The 25,321-nt window shown below is 42.9% G+C and overlaps 1 protein-coding gene across 1 annotated transcript in view; it reads left to right on the forward strand.

The window, feature by feature from the left end:
- Positions 1-7,667: 7,667 nt before the first annotated feature.
- The window catches only part of ZNRF2 (zinc and ring finger 2), a 52,371-nt gene continuing 34,717 nt past the window's right edge, over positions 7,668-25,321 (forward strand). The window contains exon 1 of the mRNA XM_088521132.1: positions 7,668-8,330. Within this exon, the coding sequence (XP_088377258.1) occupies positions 7,691-8,330 (640 nt within the window). The 5' untranslated portion in view covers positions 7,668-7,690. The remainder of the gene's footprint in view (positions 8,331-25,321) is intronic.

The raw sequence follows: 25,321 nt of genomic DNA on the forward strand, positions 1-25,321 counted from the left end.
TTTTCCTGGTGATAGGGAAGGAAGTGTGCTGGTAGTCAAGGCAGTGAAAAGGACTCATTATTCTGTGCATTGTTATTACTTCCCCTTGGAAGATAGGAATTGCGATGAAAAATCACAAATATTTTATTTTTCAGTCTTTGCTGGCCCTTAAAGGCACAGTAAAATACTAAGAACACTTTTTTTTTTTTAATAGAGAAATGATGAGACTATTTTGTATTAAAAAGGGCGGTAAGGGAGCACTGAACCTAAAAGCCTGTATTAAACAGATGAACCATTTCTCAGGGGGGAAAAAAAAAAAAAAAAGCTTACAGAGAAGGAAAATCTTTTTGATGATTTACCAAGGAATTGTCTCCTTCGATTGGAAGGTAACATTTTATCCCTGTGAAATCTGAGTTTATGAAATCAAGATTACCGGGCCATTAGCAGCAGAGGTCTATTAGTTATGCTGCCTCTGATGAAGCTCCCTCCACGGAGCAGTGGCTGACAAACACAGTAATTAACAACTGTTTTGCCTCGGTTCTCTGTGTCCCTCGGCACAGGCAGCCAGGGAGGGCTACACTCAGTGTCCCACTGCGAAACCTCTTCTCCAAAGGGTGCCTCCCCAGCACCCAAGCTCATGGGGCCACAGCTCCTCGCCAGCGGAGAGATCCATAAACTGTCAGTCCCTTTTATGAAGCAGGAGGGATGCGCTGAGCCCTAAGTTTAGATCTTCCTTCCTGTCAGCCACCTTTTTTGTTCTTTGTTTCCTCACTAGCTGATGTAATTTTTTCAGCACTAGATGTCAGTGTGGACTCATGATACCAATGTACTCGGCTTTCTTCCTTTCTCAAGAGAAAGTTGTCATCCAGGAAAAAAAAAAAAATCATGTCTGTCCAGCTTCTTGATGTTTCCACAGAACTGATCTTTTGTTTACCATTCAGTCTCCAGATGGAATAAATCTGTATTGTGTCCTCGATTTGGATTAATAAAGCTGCAGAAAGGGCTTATTCACTTAGTGTATCACCTTTGCGTTACAGAGAAGCTACCCTAGCCCTGGAGGAACAGCTTTGTTTAAAAGACCGATGGAGAAAAATAAGAGGTTCTGGATCATCTTGGGAAGCTGTGACCCTGCTAAGGTGGAGCTGCACAGGTGATCCAGGGGGTTGTTAATCATTTATCTCACCTCCATCAGACTCTTACTGCTAAGTCAGAGGCCATGCAGTCCCATTACCCAGAAAGACACTTCATAGTCCTGTGACAACTTGCTCTGGCAAGTAGCGTTTTAACATGAACCTTACTCATTACTTGCCTAGTGTTGCTGGAAACTGGACTGCAACCAGCTTGGGGCTGGATGACCAACCAGGAAGTATATGCTGGGCTAAGGGGTAAAATGACTCCTTTGTTTTCTACCACTCTTGGAAAGCATTTTCTTTCTTTAAGAAACGTGAACCTCCCAGTCTAAATTGTGAGTGGTCCCTGTGCTACTGTGGGAAGGCTGAAGAAAGAGACATGAAGCATTCCAACCCTATCATTAATCTACAAGCGACCTCTTCTCCTGCTCCTAGGGAGGTAAATACTGGGGAAGGACAGAGAGGGGAGAGGAGGATGGGGATTTAGTGCTGTTTTCTCATCTCTTACTTTTATGGTTTCTGTCCCCTGTCAAGTGGATCAGAGCCAGCACAACAGACGGAGCCTTTTACACCATCCTCACGCCTGGTGCAAGATGCTCAGAAGCCTGGATAGAAAACATGTTTTTGGGAGAGAACGTGAATCTGAGCTCTCTGACATTCCTCCTGACTCAGTTTAGCTCCAGCCGCGGTCGAGGCCTTCAGGAAAATCCAGTTATGTGCCCCCATATTCTTCACCAAGCACCTGTTCATAAAGGGTAGCCCTGACAGACACATCTTGTTTCTGCTGTGCGTTATGGTTGTCAGTGCCCCTTTGACTTCTGTTGCAAGAAGTCACTGTAACGTGTGTGCGACTGCCCAAGCGGCTGCGATTAAAAGCTGTATACGTAGTTACTCACTATGTTTTCATTTCTAATTATTATGCTTATCAGTAGCAGAATGTAGGTAGGAGGCTATAAAATATGAGAATAAAAATGCTAAAAATACTGATTGAAAATATTAACAAATACTTTGGAAAAAAAAAATGAGGATAAAGTCATTTTTTTCTCCTAGACTCAGAGAGGCTGAGTTAAGGTAATGTTTGGCAGAAAATGAAGAACCTGCAAGAACACAAATTGTACTTGGCAAATTTAATGTCACATGGCTCTACCACCTGCTGTCATTCGTACATATCTCACTTTGTTATTGTTTCTGTAACGCTGTTTTCCATTTACTCACCTCTTTCTATGGAGGTCTAGCACTCAAGCAATTAGTGCTGCTAATGAAAGATCTATCTTGTAAAAGAGCTTATCTGCACCCAGTTTCTGAGGGCTGATTTACCTGAGTAATATGCACTGTCTCAAGACTTCAAGTGCTTTCTTTATAACTGATGTGAAGGCTTCAGATAAGGCTGTCTATTGAAGCCAACAGCCTCTCAAGGTGCACAAGGGGTTCCTGGTCTGGCACTCTGACTTGCAAGACCAAACAGTGTGATTAAGGAGTAGCCTGTGAGGGGCCGTCATTATCTCCTGCAGAAGCGAAGGGAGAAGAGCTGATCCACAGTCCTCCCAGCTCCACATCCAGCTGGCACTGCTGGGTGCTGATTCCTGAGAGCTGGAAGCAGGAGAGAGTCAACACCCATCTGTTCATTTGTCATCCACCCACTCCTGAGAGAACTCACAGATCAGACAAAAATCAGCCGGATGGGACCATTGCAGGTCAGCTAGTCTATCCCCATACTCCCATACATGCAGAAAAGTGCATGGGACCTTGCCCAAAGAAACTTGTAGTGTGTAACTTCATTGATGAATCGGTTCAAATATACTTAGTGCTGATAGAGCCATCGGTAAACTATCATTTGTTCTTGGTTTGAGTGCCTAACAGTGGCCTGCACAATGGTTTCTGAAAAAGGACAGCACGGGAGAGACGGACTACAGATGCATGAAAGGTCAGGAAAAAAGTTACACGGCAGGAGGCTGCTTGCAAAAGTAGGAACAGAACAAAAAACCCAACACACACACACAAAAAAACCCGCCAAACAAGTAAATCAAATGTATTTTATTAGAGAACCAGGTACAACACTACAGTAATTATCTACAAGAATGGCAAATTCACGGAAGTGGCATTTCTGCCTGGTTAGCCACGAAGGTATGAAGTGGCTACAATAAAACAGCTCTGAATGTAAAACAGTTTAGGGAAACGTATTCACCATAATAATTTCAATTGCCATTGTTAGACTAAAGTATATTTCTTATAGTACTACTTAATAGCCCTTGGTGATGCACAGCAAAAATAGCCATCTCTTCAAATAAGTAATTTCAAAGTGTTTATTCCTGTACCAAGTAGCTCGTGAGGAAGTCAACTCAAGATGCCAGCTTATTTTTAAGACTAGATTCTCTTTTATGTGAACACCAGTTTTCGGCATAGGTAAGTCTAGTATCTAAAATACTGCCTATTGTTTACAATGTGATAGAAACTGCATGAAAGCATAAGCTTCAGACAAAAGACACACAATTTTAACAGATTTTTTTTTGGAAAACAAGGATAGAGTCTCTTAAACTAAAAATATCAGCCATCACGCATTTTGAGAATAAGTTTAGGACCTAAACCTGACAATATTTTCAGTGGTGCTTAATGTTTTTTATTCTGTGAGGAGTGACCACAGCACATTGTAGGACTGTTCTCACCGCATCAGTATAAGCATACACATAAATCTTTGCAAGATTGAAGTCAAGTGTGCAAAGAGATACTCCGTGCAAATTTAGATTTCAGTTTTTGAATTATATTGAATTATCATTTTTGTTTCCTGAAATATCAGTTACCAGCTGGAGATGCAGTGATACCAAAAGATGTCAAAAAAAGACCCATATGATGGGTTTATGTATCATTCGTAGCCATTTTTCCAGGGATAATAGGAAACCTTTTTCCTTTAGCTTACAGATACAAACATATCTAAAAACAGTCTGGCCAGCCTGATGGCTTAATCTAGCTACAGATATTTAAGGCATGTGCATTTTATACATCTTATCCCTGCCCAGTGATAAAACTGCTTTGTGTTGCTTTCTTCTAAGAGCACCCAGCATCTCAAAAATCCCTGTTTTCGGGATCTGGGCAGAGGTGTTTTGCAGTGCTATTTATTTTAAACACCCAAAATATATAAAAATGCAAAAACATCACTGCAGTAGTGCTACATCTTTCCCAGCTACCACCTGCATATCCAATTTGGTATCTGATGAGAAAATCTAGTTGCCCAAACTCTACTAAGGGTTCTCATTAGCTATTGTAAAATAGTTGCATGTCACTAGTGTTTGCTGTTTCTGTAGAAAAATCTGTCTCCTTTAGAAATCTGAACAGAATGCAAACCTCTGGCTGGCTTTGTTAGTTTAAGGCCAGGTGCTTTTACCAGAAATGAAACCTTGCCCTAAACCTCGTTTTAGCCTCGCTGTAATAGCCATGTGAGGGGAAGGGAGGGAGGATGATTTCTTTGCATAGGTCACTGATTAGTAGAATTAATCTCCCTTGTTCTGCTTATCTGAGCATGTTTTATGAAAAGTGCAATATTATGCACTTGTAGCTAATTTTGTATTCTTTAGGGCACAAGGAAACAAGTTTCTTATTTGCACTCGCTGATGGACAAGGCACTGTAGCCAGAACTGGAGGCATGCAGTTTATAATGGAGAACAGCAAGTCTATTCTGTTTGTCTAAACCAGTTTCTTCGGCTGTCCTGGACAAGGAACAAGAGAGTTAGCTCCTATTTGATGCTTAATTAATTAAGAATAAGATTCCCTAGATACGTTTCTGCAGCACTCATCCGTGGAGGCCCAGAGAAGTTAATTTTGTTTATATAACTACGTACTTTCCACTCAGCTCTGGAGATCAGTGGAAAGTTGGTCAGCAACACAATGTCCTAATTTCTCTCTGCACTGTGTGCCCTTGTCACTGGTTATTTTCTATGCTGAAATTTTTATGCAAACTATTTCTGGAGTGTATTAATGAATAAATGGCTAGAAGATAAAGTGCCAGGTGCTTGCCTCTACAAGTCTTATTGCTAGTAGACATTTATTTGTAGGGAAAAAACATTTGAAAATGTAACTGTACTATCTGCTAAACAGGCAAATGTCCATACATTCAAAAATTTCTATTTAACTGTTTATAAGAGGGACCGGGAGTGAAGGAGGGGACCAAGTTGGCTCAGAAGCATGACAAACTGCTCTTCTGGATGCAGGTGTTCTTTGAGGTACATGTCCTGCCTAGATTCACACATCTGGATAGTGAGAGACTTGCAAATATTATAACCAGATGCTCTACATTCAAAGCAAAAAAAAAAACAAAGACAAAAATGTGCACGCCTGCCTGGGAACGTCCACCCTTTCTGGGAAGGGGACAGGAACGAAGGTTACTGTGACATATTTCTTTTCTGTGACTTGCTTTCTGTGAAACACAATTCACTCCACGCTGTTGGAAGTAATATTCTGATTGTAACACTGATTAATTGTTTGGATATCATAAGGGATTTTTTTTTTTCACAGACTTTACCATTTAATTCTAAATTACATATTATTCACATGCAAACATAATCTATATTAGTGATTGCTCAACTCTTAGGACCCACTGTGGAGAAATTCCAAAAAATACTATGGTACTGCATGGCAGTGCATTATTTTCAAAATACTTTTACTGTTTATTCTAGCAGCTGACCAGGTCCACTAATACTCTGTCATAGTGGAAATTTTAAAAACTCCATAAAACTTGCAGGACGCTGTCCTCTAAACCTGCTCTGATAGGGCTGAACATGCAGCAATCACTCTGCGAGGAGCAGAAATTATGAGTCATGTCTGCAATGTCCTTTGCCTATGTGGATTCTTGGAAACTATTAAGAAATGAATTCCTCCTGTAGCTTTTCCTTCTGTGTGAACATTAATAGGATCTCCGTTTCCTACACAGCTCCCTATTTTCTTGCCATCAGTACCTCTGTTCTAGGGGTGCAAAAGCAGCTGTCGGCAGAGCAGGCAGGCAGCACAGCCACATTGATTTTCTTTCTTTAAGGATGGACAAATAACATGCCCATGTGTGATCCACCTCAGGGTATCTACCATGACTAGCACCAACTGCAGCCTATGATTCACAAGTGGGGACGGCAGAGCTTGGGACGGGCAGATTACCGACCCCAGCTGTCTGCCCAGCGCCCGGCGCACAAAAGGCCAAGCTGTTCACGAGGCAGCTGTGGAATCGCTGCTGCCGCTTATCGAAACCAGCAACAGCTCCCTCTCCTCCTGGGCATGGGGCCGCTCGGGGTGTTATCCTCAGCGTGTCTCAGCTGGCCATGAGAAGGTGTGGGGAGGCACAGGCAGGGCTGGCAACCTTCCCTGCCATCCGAAGCGATGCCGCGTGCTCCTGCGGATCAAAGTGAGCCGCACGGGCTACAGAACCGGACTGCGCTGAGTTGTAACAGAAGTGGGAAAAGGAGGGGAAAGAGGGAGGCACCTAATCAGCACTACAGAGGTTATTTCGGATGACTGATGGCAGGAACTATGCTCCTCTGCTCTCAAGGCAGAAGCTGCTCCATCCTATCGCTCCCTGTTAAAGAACCAAGAAATCTTACACCTTGATTCAATACGTCATGAGCAAACCGAGCCAGTTACTGACATGGGTATAAGTCACCGGGCAAAAACTTTTGGCTGCCAGTCAATCCGTGCTTGTGTAGCGCTCTCATCAATAACCATGGGATTTTCCCGACAGCAAAAGGCCACGGGTTTTTCCTGCATTGCCCAAGACCCAGGGATGCAGCTGGCTGGGACAGGGTGCTACAGCCCTGCCACACTGGGCAGCCACGGGTTTTACTGGAGGTGCCAACGGCGGCTGTGAGGCTGCTTATCGGCAGGACACACGCTGCCACTTGCACTGCCTCGTGGGCTTGTATTTATTTATTTTTTTTTAATGCTAGAACGACTCATTTTGGCAGTGTCTTGCGCTCATTTGCTCCCTCAGGACCCCCCTCGGCCTGCCCAGCGCTAACGGCCACCGCCAACAGCCGCTAACGGCCGCTAACGGTCACCAACGGCCGGCGGCGGCGGCCGCGGCGCGCGCCGGGCACGAGCAGCAGCCCCGCTTCTGCCGGCAGCCGGTTCTTTTTAATCTATTTGCAATTTTTTAACTCTTTCCTGGCCTCGGCAAGACGGTAGCGGCGGTCAGGCAAACTCCGCCGCTCGGCCGGCCCCGGCCCCGGCCCCGGCCCCAGCCGCGCGGCGCTCCCCCGCGCCCCGCTCCCGCGGCGGCCCCGCCGGCCGCGGTTCCTCCCCTTCCTCGCACCGGGCCGGGGGCGGCCCCGCGCCGGGCGGGCAGGGAGGCGGCGGCGGCGGCGCTCCCCGCGCTGGTGCCGCCCCCATTATGGCGACACGGTAGCGAGGCGGCTGCGCCGCGGTGGCCGCCCCCTCCCGCCCCCCGCGGCAGGGCAGGGGCGCGGGCGGGCGAGCGGCCTCGGCGGCGCCGCTGCTGCTGCCCCGCGCACAGCCCCGCGGCGCGGGAGGCGGAGGATGGCGGCGGCCGCGGCGGCAGCAGCAGCGCCGGGGCCGAGTCGCCGCGCAGCGGGAGCCAGCACCGTCCCATGGTGGCGCCGCACACCCGCGAGCAGCGGCCGCGGCGGCGCCGCGAGCTGAGCTTCTCCCCTCTCCACAGCGAGCGAGCGAGCGCGCCGCTTCCGCGCGCACCGCCGCCTCGCCGCGCCCCCGCTCCCGCCGCCCGCGGGGCCGGCGGCGAAGGGCAGCGGGCAGCGCCAGGCGGCGGCACCATGGGCGCCAAGCAGAGCGGCCCGGCCGCCGCCAATGGCCGCACCCGGGCGTACTCGGGCGGGGATTTACCCTCCTCCAGCGGCGGCGGCAGCGGCGGCGCTAACGGCACCGGCGGGCGCTCGGCAGGCGCGGGCGGGCGCTACACGCACCTGGCGGCCGCGGCGTCTCACGCCGCCCCGGGCGGCTCGGCGGCGGCTGGAGCGGCGGGCGGAGCGGCGGCTGGAGCGGCGGCGCCCCGCAGCAGGTCCCTCATGGGCGCGAGCGGCTCCGCGGCGCGGGCCGCGCACTCCGCCTTCAACATCCCCCACAGCAGCGGCCCCTACGGCTCGCAGGACTCGGTGAGCAGCACCCCGGAGGAGGGCGGCCGGGAGCGGCCCGCGGGCGGCGGCGGCTCCGCCGGGCCCCGCCTCGTCATCGGCTCGCTGCCCGCTCACCTCTCGCCGCACCTGTTCGGAGGTAACGGGGGGACGGCCGGGGGGGGGCCGGTGTGTGGGGGGCAAGCCCGGCCGGGGCGCACGGGTCACAGTGAATCATCGGCGGGGTGACCCGGGGGTGGGGGCGCGTCCCGGTGTCTCCAGGGGGTCGAGGTGGGAGTTTGGGAAGCGAAACTACCTCCTTCTCCCCCGGCAGTGCGGGCTGGGGCGGCGGCGAGGGAGGCTCGCCGGCCGCCGACTTTAGACTTTAATAGCCGTAATCAGTGCCTGTGTAAATACTCTTCCCTGCTACTTACATAATTAGGGTTTAATTGGATCATGTGTCCCCGCCGTTTATTTTAAAATGGGACTGAAACCCTCTTTGGGCGCTGCTTAGTGTGGGGCTGCTGCTTGTTCCTGTTTCTGGACCCTCGTGCTCTCAACTGTGAAAAACCAAAAGTTGAAGTGGTTTTATTTAATGTATTTCCCCCTTAAGGGATGAGAATAGTTGGGTGGCTGGCAGTGCCACCAAGGAGCCCTTGTGGAACCAACACTGCATGGTCCTGGGGGTGCCACATGCCCTGTTGGGACAGGAGGGGACAGGGAGGTTCAGCCCAACCCCGAGTTCACCAAAAGGCAAGGGCCGTTCAGGAGCACCTTAAACGTGTGGCAAGTTGTCCCGAGTTTTGTCTTTCCAGGGATATTTAGAGGAATAGTGCCAGAGTAGGCATTGCATTTTACTGACTGTGTCCTTTCTTAAGGTTAAAAAGCTACGTATAAATTGCTGACTGCTTTCAGTGCTGCTTGTTCTAAAGGTCATTGCTCATCAGACAGACGTTAAGGTGCAGTGCCACCTCTTTAATGCTTTCCTTTGCTTGCGAGTTCAAATACATATATGTGCTATAATGTGGTAAAGCACTAACTTCCAGAAAAGATTTCTTCTGGGGACAAGGGAGGTCAGTGTAAAATTACAATATTTCTCTGTCTTAATTAATCCTTCTATAAGTGTTGTTTGTAGAAAATGGAGTTTTCTGTAGTGCAGCCAGTTTGTAGGTAAAGCAGGACGCTCTTCAACCTGACCCTCATATGCTGCTTGAGGTTTCCATCACATGACAAGCCACCCATGGGTCCTTCTTGGTGCGTTAACGTGCAGATAGCGTTCTGTCTTATTTCCTAGATCTAAAAGTGTCTCCTCCCAGTGCTGTGGCTGAACACAACATAATAGAAGGCTGTCAAACCCCTCCGTGTTAAAGGAGCAAGCACAGCTATTCTCTAGTGCCAAGCAGCTGAATAGCAGTGCTTTGGTGCAAGGGTACTTGCTATACCATCGCGGCAGCTTGTGGGGGAAGAGAGCGTGTGTGCTTTTTAGTGATGAAAGGATGCCATACTGATGAGAATTGTGCAGTGTATGCTAGGCACAAGGGAATCGTTAGAACGTATAGCCAGTTGGTGCTCAAAGGTAAGATGTTTTTTCCCTCCCTGGGTAAACGTTGTTCTGCAACCTGCTCCCTCGTGAAGGGGGACTGGATTAAATGTAGATACAGTCATAGGGATGAGTAGCAGTAATCTAGGAAACTGTTTATTCAGCTGCAGTAAGATCTCTTCAGAATGGCTCTGCACTTGATCATGCTTTACTGTGTCAGGTGGTAATCTGTGTGTTAATTGCTGTTCCGTAGTTACTTTGTCTTTGGAGAACCTTTCAAATTGGAATATTCCCAAGAATATCGACTGACATGATGAAGAGGTTATTGGTTTTCTTGGTGCAATACCCTATCTACTGACTAATAAATAATGGGATTTTCTATGTTAGGGTTGTGAGTAGTGGCTTGTAAAATACACTCTCTTTACGTGGTCACAAGATGATCGTGAATCTACTTGTATTCTGTTCTAAAAATCTTACTCTTTCTTATGGAGATGAATGGCTGTTTAATCCTAGTATTGCAATATTTATGAGGAAGGACTTTCTTCTTGACACTTTTTTTGTTATTTAAATATTCTGTGATATGTAACTCTCCATCATTTTGAATGTGGAAATGAAATTTACAGTTGCCTGCTTTGTGTTTTCTTGATTCCTCATAATAACAAGATGCTCGGCACAAGCAGAGAGGCTGAAGATTATAAATTAGTGGTAGTAGCACTCACCATGGTGGAAAATAACTTGAAGGGTTGTTCTTGTCCTGATGGCAACTAGCTCGAGCTTGTCTAGGTGTGGCACCTGGCACCTATTTTACGTGTTATGAGCATGTCTGAGGTACCGTCCCTTGTTTTGCAACCTACATATTAAGTGAATTGTTTCTTTTTATATTAAAAACTGACACTAATTTTGAAAATCAGCATAGCAGTTCTATGAAAGTTATTTCCTTTTTAAAATTTTTCATACGCTGAACTGATTATTCAACTATTATGTTTTATAGACACATTGTTTAGCTTTGTCTCAGTGACACACAGATATTGCATTCCTTAGATTAATTAATTTGCCATTAGTGAATTCTGTTGTCACTTTCATGGAGCAGCTGAGCGTATAGAAGTAATGCATAAATATTAACTCCATCACATACTTAAATCCTTAGTGCTTATTAATATGCCATTTAAACAAGAATGCATAAAAATTAACTTTGTCGTATGTTAACATATTGGGAAGTATGATCGACTGATTGCTATATCCCTTTATTACGAATTGTGGTATCAATAGACTTCTCTCTCTGTGAGGGTCTAATGGTCCTGACTGAGCTCAGTCTTGTGCACCTCAGTGATCTAAGTATAATGGAATAAATACTACTATGTGTCCTTATGTCTCGTCTCAGAGAGAGAGTTCAATTCAAAACTGAGGCCTGTCTCAGGGAGCATATGTGTACTTTTCTGACTGTGCTGTGAGCTTTCCTGGAGTGGCTTGGGGCATTACACAGAAGGAGGCCCAAATTCTCTGAAATCTTATCTGGGCCACCCCAGCAGTGGAGTTGAAACCAGTGCGTGATGCTCACAGGGTTTATTGCAACACGGTCCTAGTTCCAGCTTCCATCAAGGTGATAAGCCTTGGTCAGGAATTTGGGGCAGGAGTTTCCAGTTCTGCTCCTTGGTGAAGGGGACTTGACCTCTCTTCTCACCCCAAAATAAATTTTCTATTAATCTCCTATTAAGAATAGCCACTAAATGAGTAGGCCTTGAGGGCCACAGTTTCATTTTTGCACTGTGTTTTTTTTTTTTTTTTTTCAATAACTGTTTTTTCATGGACTGTCCCTATATTCATTTGTAGCAAGGCTAGTCTTGAAGTTACAATATAGCCCATCTGTTTTTGCCCGTAACACTCCTTTACTACTACAACTGATTTATCTGTAAAAATGAACAGTCCTCCAGGATTTTCTCTGCTTTGAGCAACTGTTGTGTTGCTTGTGTCAATTAAAATGTTGACAGAGACTTAGAACCCACCTTATGATTGTGATCCTATTTCTGGATTTGAGGTTGTGGTCGCAAAGGGGAAAATTCCTTCTGAAAACACCTAGTAGAAATACCCTGCTAGGGTTCACTTTGAAATCTCCTCATGGCTGTGCTGCTATAAGAAAGAAATAAAACCTGTAAAAACAGGTTTATCTTTAAGCATCTTTGAGGAAATCGCGTAATGGTAGAATCCACTGGGCTTTTTCTACTTAGTCCCTTACAATGCAGAATTTATTGCCAGTGTAACATTGAAAGGATAGAACCCTTAAAGATATTTTGTAGCATTTGTTTGTAATAGTAATTTGCTGGTGAATGAATTCTCCATTCCACAGAAGAAAGTTCATGAAAACCTCAGGTTATAGCTTGGATTATTTGATGAATTGGGGGAGGCAAATGACAAGAGAAGAAGCCGCGAACTCTCAAAAAGGTAGTTTTTAGGGGCTGTCAGCCTGCTGCACAGAATGCCACATCTTGTTTTGCTTCCCATCTGATCTGTTTTGTTCTATGGCCCATTGGACTATGCTCTAGAGAGTCTCATGATCTTTCTTCTGTTTTTCTTTCTTGGTGTTTGTGGGGATCTTCTGGTCACTTTCTTACCCTTCTCCCAGTATCACGCCAGTACTGCTGCTTCCTGGAATGGGGAGTGTGATGCTCCCAAAGGCTCTGGATTCCATGCTGTTCCTGTTCTGGCAGCCAAGGCTTCCTCACTGACTTTGGAAGGGATTGGGAAGTTTGCTTTGCAGTGAGACTATTGGGAGATTCCACGTATCTGTGTGCATGGAAATCCCACTGGAAGCAGCAAAGCTTGCTGTTGTAGCTTCATGCTGAATGCCTCAGTACCTCTTGACATATATTCCCTTCCTGTCAGCTGGAAATTTGTCATGATGCTTGAAGACATCGATGAATCTTCAGTACAGTCAAACTTTTCTAAACTAGTGCCTAACTGTTGAGAATGAGGAAAGATAGTGAGGATTTAGTCTAATAGCAGCCATTACTTCTCCCTACAAATCCTAACTGTCTTGGACAACTAGAGCTACAATAACAATTACTTGTGGTTATGAACATAAAAGATATTTCGGATAGTTTTGCTATTGCTGCTCATAAGTCTTCCGAGATGCAGAACAGCAAAGAGGAGGAGTCTCTCTGTTCTTTAATGTTTTGGTTTGTTTGTGTTCAATTGTCTACAGTAATGCTACACAACTGTACCTATGATCCTCTGCCTTGGAAAAACGTGAGCAATAGCTGGGAGACATTGTCTGAATTCTGCTGGTTGTGAAAGAAGATTAAAACAGAGACCAGTTTGGAAGTGAAGTACCAACATGTCTATGCACATACAGCTACCTTCATGGCAACCACAGATGGAGGGGGAGATGGACAAGAGCCTCAGGTTCTCTTCAGCTCTACCTGTGTGAGCTGACCACAAGGTGAAAGAGAAGGGTCACTTTAGCAGGCACTGCTGATACAGGAGGCTTTGGAAAGAGCATCACGTTACCCAAATACAGATACAAACTCCAGCGAGCTAGGATAGCGTTGCAAGGATAAATCATCTGATAAGGAGTTTCAGAAGGATATTCTGACAGATGAATTTGAGGAGTCTGATTCCTCTTCAGGATTTTATGCACCTAGATATAGCGAGCACTTCTGTTGCTCCCCCATGTAATGAGGACTATGCAATTCCTGACTGGCAGCAAAGACATAGACATGAACACTGCAAAGGAGTGGATGGAGGAAAATAAGAAGCCAAAAAAAAAAAAAAACAAAAAAACCCCACCCAAACAAGGAGGAGCCTAGGCTGAGCATGATGGCACCAAAGTAAATATTGACGCAAGTGACAGAGGATCTTAGAAAGACTTTTTTTTTTTTTTTTTTTTTTTTTTTTTTTTTACTTCTCCCTGCCTGATAAAAGCAAGGGCTTAGGAAAGCCAAATAATAAAAGGGGCAGTGCTGTATTTAGGGGGAGAAACTTCAATATTTATGGTATCCAGAGAAGAAAAGAGCTTAATTACAATGGCATATATAAATATTTCTTTTGGCTGAGGAGGCAGTGATTATACCTGATGGAGCCTTTAGCAGGCCAGTACAAACAAGGCCTTCCTCTCTACCTTCTGGCCATACCTCATCCACCTCTGATATCCTCACGTATGTCTTTCCTTATGTTCTCACACATTTGTAGACTAGTCTGCAACAGCTTTCCAAGATTTTTCTTTGTCTTCTAGAGAAAACCTTTGTCACTGCTAGAAATTCAAACCTACTTTTAAAAAAAAGACACATACACATACACATGCATGCATGCACAAACCCCACTGTTTACCTCTCAAATTAGGTAAGTTCTCTTCTGTTTGTCACCTGCTTATGGAAAACTTCATCATGTAAATGTTCTTGGTTTGCTGTCTTAGTCTTGCATGAAGCTTCTAGGTTTTTGAATAGTGTTACAAAGTGATGGGGGTTTTCCCAGCAATTCGCAGATGCATGAACCAAAATTATGTTATTTTGAACAGTTATTTTCAAAGGGCCTACTTCTAATTAGTGGTTTGGTTATTTTTAGGGCAGAGATACGTTAGTTTCTACCTGGAATGTTCTTTTACTGTGGTAATGGCACATTCTTGCAGATGTTTAACTGTGAGAAGGAGGAGTAAGAAACTTTTGATTGTTCTACTCAGAGATTTTATTTAGGAGCATTTTAGAGGTTTCCATTTTATAGATTAAAATAAAACATTTCTGTAAAATCCATGATTACCTTAGTTACCTGCACATCACTATGTAAGAATAAAGGAAATTGTTTCTGTTGTCTGCTCTAATTGCATGTGTCCTTGTTAGCTATTTCCTAAAGCAGTGCCTTAGTTCCCAAGGCAGCTTTTTCCCTGTGAGTAACCATAATGACTTTCATAAGGATGTCTTGGTGTCATCTAGAGCTGTTAGGTGCCTAGTGTTTAACAGGCTTCAAATTCCTGATGGGAAGGCTTGTAAGAATGGGAAGATGTATTACCTATGAGGCTTATGCTCAGCCTCACTCAGCACATGCTTCTGCTCCCTGTGCAACATGGTGTAGAAGTGACATGGGGATGCTAGGAAGCCCACAGACAAATCTTGTAGGGGCTGGGACGCTTGCCTGTGTGCCACACAGAATGCAAAGCCTTCCGTGAGGTTTGGATGCCTTAGTCTTCTTTAGGGATTGACCTGCCTGAGTGTTTTCTTCTTTCTTCTTTGCTATGTCTAAAAATCAGACCACCATGGACTGCCTAGTCCCCGAAGAGCGGGTGTGCTGCATACCATTGTTGATATTTTTAGTAGATTCTATTTGCTGACTGACTTAGCGTGCTATAAATACAGAGTTCTCGTCTGGCGTGTGCTTCGCATGTCTTCTGCTAACATGTAACACATTCGCCTAAGAAAGCAGAAGAATTTATTTGGTTTTACATGTAAGATACTGCTTGCGTAAAGCAATTATATAACAACACCTGGCTTGTAAATGGCTTTGAAAACTAGTGCTGTTCCAAAACTCTTCCTAGTCAGACTATCATTATTAGTCCCTATGTCAGAGTGATGGTTTCGTAACCATTTTATAAATTAAGAAGGAGGAATTTTTAGATGTCAGAGGCTAGTAGTTTAGTATCTGGAGCATTATTAATGCTAGTAAATGCCATTCTTTTTGATGCTAGTGCTAGCACATTGGCAGAATGTGTATAAAGGCTGTCCTATGCTTTGCTTACGAAACTCCTGGAGGTTTTTCCTATAGCTTGAGTTGAAACATGGTTAAGGTTGTTACCACATGAAGTATAATCAAATAGTCACCCCTAAGTTACAGATCCTCAGGGGGAAAGAGGAGACATGTGTGCCCCTTTAAAACAAGGGTGCGTCTGTCTCGGAGTACTAAATTTGACATAAAGATGAAGGTCAGACTCTTGCTCAGTTGTGTTGAGTGTAACCTAAGCAGCTTTTTCTATACTGCTGAAATAAAAGCTGTGTCATAATGCACGGCAAGAGATGTGTTTTTCACGAAGCGGATTTAAACCTGGTAAAGATTTTCATGTGCAGCAAAAGAAAGGTCTGCCTGGAAACACTTTCTGCAGACACTCAGACAGGCAGATGGTATTTTGCTGTCCTTTGAGGAATGGGTTTAAAATCACCTATCTGCATTCCAGGTGTTGGGAAGCACGTTACACACGTGCAGCAGTGACTCAGGGCTCCTACAGTCCCTTGCGCTGGGAACCGTGATTCATTTTCAAAACAGAATCGGACGAACTGTCAGCCAAGATAGTATTACAGCATTAGGTATGAAGTGGCCAAGCGTAAGGTTGCCCATGTGAGTTTTTCTATAGCTTTTTAATTTTCCAGCATTATGATTTTGCAAACTTAATTGCTGTGTTTTTTTTCTCTATGTGCTTATATGAGAATATAGTTCATAAAACTAGATCAGTGTGTATAGATACTCGTTAAATTTTTATATTGGCGATAATGCATGTACATTTTTTTTTGCCTGAGTTAAAATAACAAAGTAAAACATTTTGTGAAAACTGAATGAACATAGAAACAAATTATACTTCCAAAGTTGCAAAAAATAACTGTGCATCCACTTTCATATTTGTAACATGCTTTTCCACCTGTAAAGCAATAAAAGCCATACTAGGTGCACTCATAGAGAGCGAACCACGAGGCTGTTGCCTTTGAAGAGAAATGATCCCTGGAACAACATGCGAGTGAGAATAGCATGAAGCTCACAAGTGTTGAATGTCTGAATGCTATCAAAAAAGTACCCTTTGAATATATAATTCAGCTCTCCTAACATTTAGATATTAAAGTATGCTGGCATTGTTGGCTTCCTAAGTACGGAACTATATTACTCGTCAGCTAGTTTTATTTGTTTGTTTTGTTTCAGCCTTAGATATGCTAGTTTATATTTTAATGTCTCATATCCATGAATTTGTATTTTGCAAATGGCATTATTTAAAGATAGGAGATACCAGGCTTCTTTCTAACCATGGATATGAAAATGTGGCTAAATATTTCTGAAGGAAAATACAATACTGAAACAGGTTCCAGTTTGAAGGAAATACAGACTTCATTGTTGACACAATAAACTGCGTGCTAAAATAAACTTTGGTTCTCATGCGCATGATAAGACAAAAATCCAGTGACAAACATGCAGCTAGGGAGTGGAGGAAATGTTCCTTGCAAATGTGGGGCTAGTTCTGCTGCAAACAAACAAAAAAGGTGGCTAAAGCCATGAATGTGTTTTTTGTAGAGCACGTACGACAGATGACGTGCTGTTCAGCCCACGCTCTCCTCTTTGTCTCTCCACTTGGAAAGCACACATTTGCATTCAGCTGATGAAGTCAAAAGGAAATAGCAAACATATTTGGAACTGGAGGGCAAGAATCCTTGTTTTGCCTTTCTCGTGGGCTGGGTGGGAATATGACTGTCCTCTACAGGTATCTGTCATGCTGCCGGTATCATCAAAAATCAACCTTTTAAATACATTTATTGATTGTGCTTTTTGCTGTAAAGCTTTGCTCAAGACCATTTTACACTTAGATCATATCATTTGTTGACATTTTAACATGGGGGGGAAACTATAGATTCAAAAGTGGACTAGAGCTAAGCTTTATGAAGACTGCTTGGGCCTACAGCAGCGTTGAGGTTTTTTTTCGATTCTATCCACACAGATAAGTCTATGCTGTTAGGCTTAGTCTATACCTAAGGTCTTTGAGTGAATGTCAAAAAGCAGTCCAGTTATTCCATTGCAGACAGTATTGATTCTCCTTAGCTTTAATCTTTGGGCAGAGTAACTTTGCCCCCGGCTTTTTTCTTTTCTTTTTTTTTTTTTTCCTCCTTTCTCCCAACTTGTTCAGATATGTGACCAATTGTCATGTTAAGTGACACGACATGAGAGCGAAAATAGTAACAACCAAATTCCAATAGCTTTGCTGCAGCCCTTTCTTCCAGTGGTGCCAGAAATGAGTAAGAATGAATTTCTCCAAGTTCTTCCTTACATGTTCTAATCACCACTTAAGAGAATACTCTACTCTGAGCAGTCTTTGTCAGTGCTAAGTATAGCTTGCTTTATACTTTCTGGAGCAGACATGACAGGTCTTTCTGTGCAAAATGTGAGCTCTTGTACCACTGCTCTCCATTTTTTAATAGTGCACTGAGCTGAGCTACTTTTTAGCTAAACTTTATTGATGAAAATACTCGCATGCAGATTTGATATTTTATCATGTTTTCTTATTACAAAGTGTACATTCAAGAGCAAAGCTAGAAGTAGCCAAAAGTGAGTCTCTGCTGAAGTGTACCAAAGAGGTGGTGGTTCTAGTTTGCTGTCCCCAGGTGGTTCCCTCCATCTCTGCAGTTCGTTAGTTAACTGGTGAAATGGCAGGTGCATCCCAAGGGTGTCGTGTGGTTTCGAGGGGTGTTGGCTTTTCTTGTGTGAAAAATCACACGGACGTTTTGGGTTGGTGCTCCTGGGTGACAAACAGGCTGCTGGCTGATGTGCTGCCTTTTATTACCAGGGTTTGCCCTAGAGACAGCTCTGAGATTCTGAGCTAAGAATGCGAAACCTGAAAACCTCTCTTCTAGATGAGTTGATGGGAATTTGGGGATTTCTGCACTTTTTGCTATGCTTTAGTCAGCCAATATCTTGACTCACAGGTTAGGCGTGCAAAAGTGATGTGTGATTTATCAACATCGGGAGGGCTAATGCTTGCAAATGTCTCTGATTGATTTAGCTGAAAAACCTGTAAAATGCTTTGAGAATGATAAGTGCAAAACGCTAATTGCAAGATGCATCTCTAAGGACTCTTATTTATTTATTTTTATTTTCTCTGTGCCCTCATGGATTTGGACTATTGCTATACTGCTGTATCCTGTGGTAACCTGTTCTTAATTGGAAAACTGTAGTATGCAAGCATTCTTGGATATATTTTTAAGATTTGTATTGAACATGTGGCTGGCCTGATGCTGCACAGGAAGCTTCAGAATTAAAAAGAGTGAAAAACATCAGCATCACAGACAATGTCGGCCCCAGAGGAAATCCTATAAAAAGCACAGTAAATTTGTAAGCGAGAAGGAGGAGCAGGGGAAAATCCCCATAGAAATGTTATGTTACTCTTACTTAGAGGTAATCAGGATGCGAGTGTGCTGATAGAACTGTTTTCTAATCTCTTAAACTGTGATCCTGTAGCACTCGAAAGCTGCATGTAGCTCCTTGAGAATCTCTCCTTTTACTTATTTTTTTAATTTACTTTTTAATCTTGCCCTCTCTTCCTTGCCCGATTGCTATTTTCTGCATAATGAGTCATCTTGCTTGCAACACCAGAACTACAAACTGAAGTGTCATTGGAAACAAAAATAAATCTGCAGAAATTTTCATTTAGCTGGATCTTAAAAATACTACTATGCATAAAGAACAGTGTTGTGGTTCTGGATTTTTTTTCCCTAGACATACAGAATTTTGGCTATTAGTTTTAATTTATTTGGTCACTTTTTTCTCCAGTTTTGACTAGTACTGCACTGCAATAGATAACTGGCTGTGTATCAAGAGAAGAGAATTCATTCTTGATGGAATTCCTTATTTTTAGCTATCTTTTTTTTTTTCTCAGTATTTCTAACTTTCATTTCCCTAAACTTGAAAACTCATATGTAACTTATTTTATTTTATTGAGCAATATTTTGAAGCAGATCTTCCCATTCACAAGCTAAGCCGATTTTGATTTAACTTACTTCCTTAAAGACCTCTTTGGGTAAATGTGCTGTATTTGTAGCCCAGAGCATTACAATTTTCAGTTCAAATGTCAATATATTAATGCTTTCAAGTGTTTTTTCTTATATTTTAAAGATTTGTAAATGTACAAATTTACATATCTGTAACTGAATTTCAGATATGTCAAACTCAACCTAGAAGGAGATGGAGAAGTCACTCAAGAAGTGACTTTCATTTTCCTTATTGCTACACCCTCTCTGTGAAGCACTTAGCCTTGTGCTCCTTCTGTCGGTGATGACAAAAGTACTCAGTTCAGTGTTTTTAAGCTACCTGGACAGCTACAACACTATGAGGATGGATTTACTCAATTTGGTAAGTTTTGCACCTGCAAAACTTCTGCTGTATTCACAAATCTGCCCTGAAGACGGTCATCCTGTTTGTCAGAAATTATTATTTCCTTTGCAGGAGGAAAGGAGCTCTGCATGGAATCGCAGGAGTCACACCTTTAAGTTGTTAGATTTACTGTCCTTGGTGGAAACTCCTCAACAAATTGTAGTGGTGCCTTGCTAACCCTGAAAGCTAGCGGATGGCATGAGAAATGAATCCCCTAAGCAAGGGAGAGGAATATGCCAGCAAGTGCTTGTCTGTGGTGGAAAAACTTTTCTTAATCTGCAAATTACTCTCACTTTTTCACACCCAATTCCTGATTTAAAATGCAGAAATATACAATTGATGCATTTTATTAACTTCATTACAGTATGAAGGTCTCTCTTTTTCCTTTTGATAGTACTTGACTCTTTCTAACTATTGGAATAAATATAGTTTCAGCCAGTCATATAGCTTTGAAATACAACTGAAAAGGCACTTATTGCTCCACTAGGGTTTAGTATCTCCCAGCTTTCAACTGCACTTGTTTGCTGACTGTGGCTGACAAAGAAGTACCAGGGTGGCAATGGGCAGGCAACATTTCACAATGAAGTAACTGTCTTAAAATATGTGTTGCAGTTGCTGTTTCTGCCAGCAACTGTCTGCTCAGCCAGATTCAAGAGGATGGATTGATAACAGAATTTGTTAAAATAAACTTGCTCGGGGTGCTGTCTGGCATTACTACTCCCATTGGTAAACTTGAAACTGCTGCTTTGCGTACAAACCAAGAAGCCGGACACAGTTATTCATTAAAACTCAGAGCACCTGACTGGGGTGTCAAGAAACTTTCCACAGCACAGGCGAAATATCGACCGTGACTACAAGCTGGCACCGGTGCTGTGCAAATCAAGGTGATTCTCCGTGATTTGACACTTGCATGGGCCTCGCTGTGCTTTGTGTAGAAGGAAAGGAAGGAGTCTGCATTCCTCAGCGCTGAGGCTTGCCCGGGCACCCGGAGTAAAAACCCTGACGAGGGCTTCGTGGTGCCCGGCTGCAGCGGCCGCACTCCCAGTGTTCATAACTTGGCGGGTGTTGTCAGCCCGCTGTCTACATAACGGCGCTTAATAACGGGACTAACAAGATGCTGGGAATTAATCTCACTCCGCCAAATGAATTGCTCAGCATTTAACACAAATGTGCTTCCAAAGTGCAATCCCTCCCCCACAAAAAAACCCCCAAAGCGGCAGGTCACCCCCCAGGGCAGAGGCACGTTCAGCACCCGGGCCCTGGACAGCTCTGGCCAAATGCCTCTTCCAGGCCCCTCTCGCCCCTCCAGACGCTGCTGCTGGGGTGCTCCGGGCAGAAACCCTTGGAGGAAAAGGAAGGTGTCCTTGAAGTGTTTTATTCTCCCCAAAAAGTTTCTGGTTTGACTGCAGTGTTGTTTGAAACACAAAGAATTTGCAGTGGATTTTTTTTTTTTTAACCCCCAGTTCCCTGTGGGACAGAAAGCAGCGCTGACAGCCCTGACGATTAGCTTCCTTATTCCAAGTTTCATCTTTTTTTTTTTTTTTTTCCCCTAATTTGTCATGTGGTTTAAAGATTTTCTGGGGGAGTTCTCATTTTCTGTCCACAGTTTTGTTAGTGTTGTACTTTCAACTGCACTTCCCTCCTAGAAAGTGGAAGGAGAAGAAAATAAAATGGTTATACAGAACCCTTCTACATCATACCATCTGCTCAATTTTCTTTGACACTGTGTGACACGTTCTCTTAAATGAGATGGTTAAAATATTAGACCTCAAAAATTAAATCTGGAGGAGCTTTGATGAGGATTAATCTGATACTTTTTGAAGTAATGTTAGAAAGAAGCCTTGAGCAGTGGGAAGCTCTTTAACAGATTAACCTTTTGAAATAACATTAGTTTATCTTGACAACAGGTTAAAGTCTAGAAGCTGAAATATTTACTTACAAAAAAAGAGTTTCGCATCCAGTAATGCTGAGGTAATAAGTTCCATGTTTTGTGTAGAAGAAAGAGAACAAAACATGTAAATATTTAATTTCACTTAATAGCTTTCAAAGCCCAGATGTAAAACAGTAATACTTTGATTCATGTGTGAAAAGGGGGTTTGTAAATACTTCAGTGACCTTTTTCCTTTCTTTCTATGACCCTGCCTGCAGAGAGCTATGTGGTTTGAATATTTTTTTCCTATTGTTAAGTGCAGTTTATTTAAGATAATGTGTGTTTTTTTTCCCCCTACTTACTGTTATCTTTATACAAACGTCTTGCAAGGTTTTCTTTGGGGGTGGCAATCCGAAAGTAAATATTTTCTCTTTCTTAAGCTGAAGACCCTTTGGTCCATTTCTGTATCATTACACGAGCTTCTGAAAGAAGCTGCTTTGGCATTATATGTAGGAGATCTTTGGCATTATATGTAATATATAAGCTGCATACATATATAAACAGCCATTTTCATTTCTTTCCCTCCTTCACTATTGGAAGAAATACAGTCAGTTTTGAGCGGAAGGGGAAGGAAACTGTAATTTTACTATTTCAGTTGTTAGCATGTGCACATTTCAACCTCTAAAAAAAAAGTGGGAATGCCATCACTAAACAAATACTAGATTTATTCACCACCCTGGAAAACTTACGTTTCCAAACGAGTTGTCTGTAGCTCGGGGGTAACTTTGCATGGTTTAGATTGGACTTCTGCAATATGTCTTGGTGAGCTGTGGCAAGCTGTTGGGTAATTTCTTGGCTTGCCTTACTTTTTTTTTTTTCCTTTTTTCTTCTGATACATTTTTTTCCTTAGACTTGCTTCACTGCGTATTAATTTGGAGAGAGATAACATGATTTTATTTATAAATCTCTGAAGTTTTTATTGAAGTCATATTCTAAAAGCTATTTCCCTGGCTTTCTGATTGTTTTAGGTTTCTGGCAGTTCACTGATTAGTTGAGGAAATGCACGGAGACTGAATAGTGAATGAAATGCTTCTCACATATGCTTGGATGGGGGAGGAACTTGCCATGTAAATTTAAAAATATTTAATTTTGAAGTTATTCTAACAGTTAATAGAAGATGGAAATAGTAGCTTTATAGGAGGGTTTATTTCCTTGACTCTTAAAGTTGCCCTCTGCAAAACTCAGAAAGTTGTCACACCTGGGACTTTAAAAGAAATTTCTGTATATTTTACACATTTCTTGTGTACAAGCAGCTTGCCTGTTAAAGAGCTTTGTAGCAGTCCATTTTAATGCATTTGATATCAGAATTTTTGTCTAAGTTACTCTTAAAGACTCTGGCTTGTGTGTACATATATATATATATTTTTTAACAGAATATTGATAGACTAGAAGACTGTATTATTCTTTTATTGCTTTGAATTTGTTCCAAAATGCTTCTTGGCTTATTCTCCTGGATCCTTTCAGCTTTGTCAGATACAGGGTAGGTCAATAACAGCAATAATGTGCTGTGGATTTGTAATTCCACCTGTGTTGTAGGTGACTTGATAACTTTTAAGAAATTTGTTGCACATGAGAAACCAGGGAGTGAATTGAAGGTTTAATTTTTCTTTCTGAAAGTCATTGTATAGATGGTGTTAAATGCTGTGAAGTCACGTTCTTGAGCTAAAAGCGTAATTTTTATTCTTGTTGTGAATAGCTCTGATATCAAGACAAAAATGGTCCTGTGTACACAACAGTGAGGGAGGGCAATTTGCAATTTTATGTTGACTTCTATTTGAAAGAATATTTCCAAGCATGTTTGTATGTTTGATATAATCCTTCAAACTGCATCTGTTTTTATTTGGGTAGTATTTAGGCTACCCATTGTGATGAGTTTTTACTGAGGGACTGATTTTAGACCAAGAGCAAAAATTCAATCCATCTTACCATGTTTTGTGGAAAGGACTGGACATATACCATTTTCAAAGTAAAGTGTTTTTATTCACAGAACAAGGCCAGTGTTCTTTTCTTTAGACTTTAGCTGGAGGATCTCCCTGAAAAATTAGACAGCTGCTTGTCTTCTGTAGCCTGCAAACTGCCCTGGGGAGAGGTCTTCCAAAAGAGAAGCTGCTGTTGTAGTTTATAAGTTTAGAGGAATGAGCGGTACTATGTCTGCAGAGTCCCAGAAAGCCAAGTGTACATGGTGCTCTCGCTATACAAAGCCAGGAATTGTGCTTCTCTCAAGGAAAACAATAAAAGTAGGTTTATTTTACTGGCCGATCTACCAGTTCGCTAATTTCTGACTGCTGTAAAAGACAGGGCAAGATCTCCCAGAACTGCCTTAGAAGGAGAAAAGTGTGTGATTTTGTAATGATCTACAGGCATGTGACGCTTTCTCTGTGAGCTGTTCCTGAAAACATTAGTTATTAGCAAATTTAAGTAAGAAAATACTTACTGAAGAAAAATGGCAGAGGCTGTGCTTGCATAACTCTCACTTGGTTGTAAACAGGGCTTAATACAGAAGAGCTGGAACCAGACTTAAGTGAGGGATGCCTGGCTTTGCCTCTCCACCTCACTGTGAAGCTGCCGCTATTGCAGTGACCTATGTGCAATAGTTTTGCCTTCTGAGGGCTTCTCCTATAGCAGGAGGAGCTCGTTTCAGCTAATGTCAGTGCAGAAAAGTTGCTTTGGTCTCTCCTTCCCCTAAAAACAAAAATAAGAAAGCCTTTTAGTAAATTGATAACAGATTTTAAACCTGTGATCCTTGAAGAGTGTCATGGCATTTGTTTTGTTTTCAAAGCATTTAAAAGGACATTTTCTATCTACTGAATTGAAAATCCTTTTGAGGGACTAATGCTCCTCTTAACTAAAGGTACCTCTGGAACATCTTAAGTTCATGCCTGGTTGTAGAAGTTCCATGTGCAGGAAGGGAGAGCAATATGAAAAGAAATAGCAAGACTGAAGTGGCTGGGGTAGTATGTAAAAGAGCCAGGAGGCATGCATGCCCTAACGTTTGTATTCTTTTAGCTGTCCTTAAGAGCTTTTCTCAGCATTAAAAATAGCTTTTTTGTTGTTCATTTAAACTTTTAATTCTTTATATTTTACCTGCCCATCACTGGTTTTAGGGATCTCTGGAAAAGCCTGGCTTCGTCACTTCATCACTTCATAGCAAGGTTCTGGCTAAGAAGGCCACGTTGTCTGGGATAGCAGTGCAATTCTATATCCTCATTTATATTTCCTGTCACCCTTGGCACAATGTCATTGTGGGCAATTAGGCATTTTTCTAAACAGTAACACCCAGAGACTTGCCTGACTTTCCGTGTAAGCTGTGGCAAGTTTCTCGATGCCTTTCACCGCTATACAAAGGAGACGTCGCTCCCATCTTCTCCTTTGCTTCTTTCCTCTTCAGAGGAGGGGCTAATACAAACGTGCAAACAAATATTTGCTTGTGTTTGCAATACATGCAGGCATATTTGCAGCCTTGGCACACTGTAACCTTAAGTTTACAAGGGCATTCCTGAAATAGATAGATGAACTATGATAGGTCTTCAGTCAGCTTTTTAAAGTTAAAAAATCCATTTTTTACCATGCTGTAATTTCA

The sequence above is a fragment of the Tinamus guttatus genome, unplaced genomic scaffold, assembly GCF_059628265.1.
Source record: "Tinamus guttatus ecotype Peru unplaced genomic scaffold, ASM5962826v1 Tinamus_guttatus_pri_ptg000115l, whole genome shotgun sequence".
In the NCBI taxonomy this organism is placed as follows: domain Eukaryota; kingdom Metazoa; phylum Chordata; class Aves; order Tinamiformes; family Tinamidae; genus Tinamus; species Tinamus guttatus.